Source organism: Caenorhabditis briggsae, assembly GCF_000004555.2.
Source record: "Caenorhabditis briggsae AF16 supercontig from assembly CB4, cb25.NA_201, whole genome shotgun sequence".
Classification (NCBI taxonomy): Eukaryota; Metazoa; Nematoda; class Chromadorea; order Rhabditida; family Rhabditidae; genus Caenorhabditis; species Caenorhabditis briggsae.
Genome location: NW_025543215.1, coordinates 12,681 through 14,177, shown reverse-complemented (window position 1 = coordinate 14,177; position 1,497 = coordinate 12,681). Strand labels below are relative to the sequence as shown.

Below are 1,497 nucleotides of genomic sequence, written 5' to 3'. Positions count from 1 at the left end.
TCTAACTGTCTGCGCCCTCCTCACTCTCCCGCCTCCAAAACTTCAATTTAACGTATCTCGGCTTCCAGAGCAGCTAGAAGCTTGGTTTTTTCACAGAAATGTAAAGGAAAATTCATATTTTCAGGAATGCTTTTTTTTCGAAACTTCTAGAATTTCAGAATCTCCCAAACCTCCAGTTTTCCTATTCTAGCGACCGTCTTTAGTTCGATCCATCCCCCTGTTTCCTCGGAGATCGGGATCAAAACGGAGAGAACTACACCTTTGCAATTTCGAATCATGAGATTTCGCTTCCAACGTTTTTTCCCTTGAATCTTTAAAAGAGATTCCGGTTTTTTTGTTCTTGGTCTCTTTATTTTCTCCGTTTGAATTTGAAGATTTTTCAAAAAGAAATATTTTTCCAAAGATTTTTGAAATTGATAGTTCCAGAGAAGGTTCCGGTTCTATTTTTGAGACTCATCTCTTTGAACGTTTTCTATTGAATTTTCATAATTTAAGGATTTTTCTAGAAAAAAATAGATTGAATTTTTAGATATTTTTTTGAACAAGAAATTAGAAACTTTTTCATACATTTCTGTAAAAAAATCAAGTTTCTAGCTGCCCTGGGAGCCGAGATACATCCATTTGAAGTTTTGGCGGCGAGAGAGTGCAGACAGTCAGACACACCAGCTGTCTGCGCCCTCCGCTCTCTCGCCGCTTCAAATGACAGTACCTCAGCTAAAAATAACGATAAGAAACTGAAATTTCGTGACGACACCAAATAAAATACGCATTTTCAGAAAATGTAAGAATTTAGATAATATTTGAAAATTCGAAAAACAATTTTTTTTGAAAAAATTTCTAGATTTTTTCAAATAAAAAATTAGAAATTTTTTCTCATATTTTTTATGAATACCAAACAAAATATGTTCTTTCAGAAAATTCAACATTTTGGAGAATTTTTCAAAATTTTCAAAAAAAAATTTTTTTTGAAAACTTTTTATTTTTAGATCAAAATAAAATAATAACATTTGTCATACATTTCTGTAAAAAAACCAAGTTTCTAGCTGCTCTGGGAGCCGAGATACATCAATTTGAAGTTTTGGAGGCGAGCAGAGTGAGGAGGTCGCTTACGAACAAAGGTTGAAGCGGTAGAACAAATTGTGAACGTAACGAACAAAACAGATGACTTTGCTTTTGCCTTTCTCAGATGAGAATAGATCTTATGAACAAAAATACAACTTCACACAGGTTTTGTTCCAAGCTGCTCCAAGAGTGACACATCATCTAAAAGGATAACAGAAGAGCCATGTCCGGAAATTTTCTGAGAGAAATAAATCAGTTCAAGATAAGATGTTGAATCTTACCTCAATAAGATCGTACATCGTTTGCTTGACGTCAACATCGAAAGATCCAAAATGTTGAAGAATCTCCAAAAAATTGATTTGAGACGGGACCCAACGAATTCCAGCTTTCGAGCAGACAAGCCTGAAAAGGAATATTGATATCTCTATCGAACTG

General features: G+C 34.4%; 1 protein-coding gene across 1 annotated transcript in view; it reads right to left on the bottom strand.

Annotated features, from left to right (window-relative positions):
• Nucleotides 1-1,263: 1,263 nt before the first annotated feature.
• CBG24645 overlaps nucleotides 1,264-1,497 on the bottom strand; it is a gene marked incomplete at both ends in the record, with an annotated part of 2,277 nt that continues 2,043 nt past the window's right edge. Inside the window, 2 exons of the mRNA XM_045240871.1 lie at nucleotides 1,264-1,300; nucleotides 1,344-1,464. Of these exons, the coding sequence (XP_045091385.1) occupies nucleotides 1,264-1,300; nucleotides 1,344-1,464 (158 nt within the window). The remainder of the gene's footprint in view (nucleotides 1,301-1,343; nucleotides 1,465-1,497) is intronic.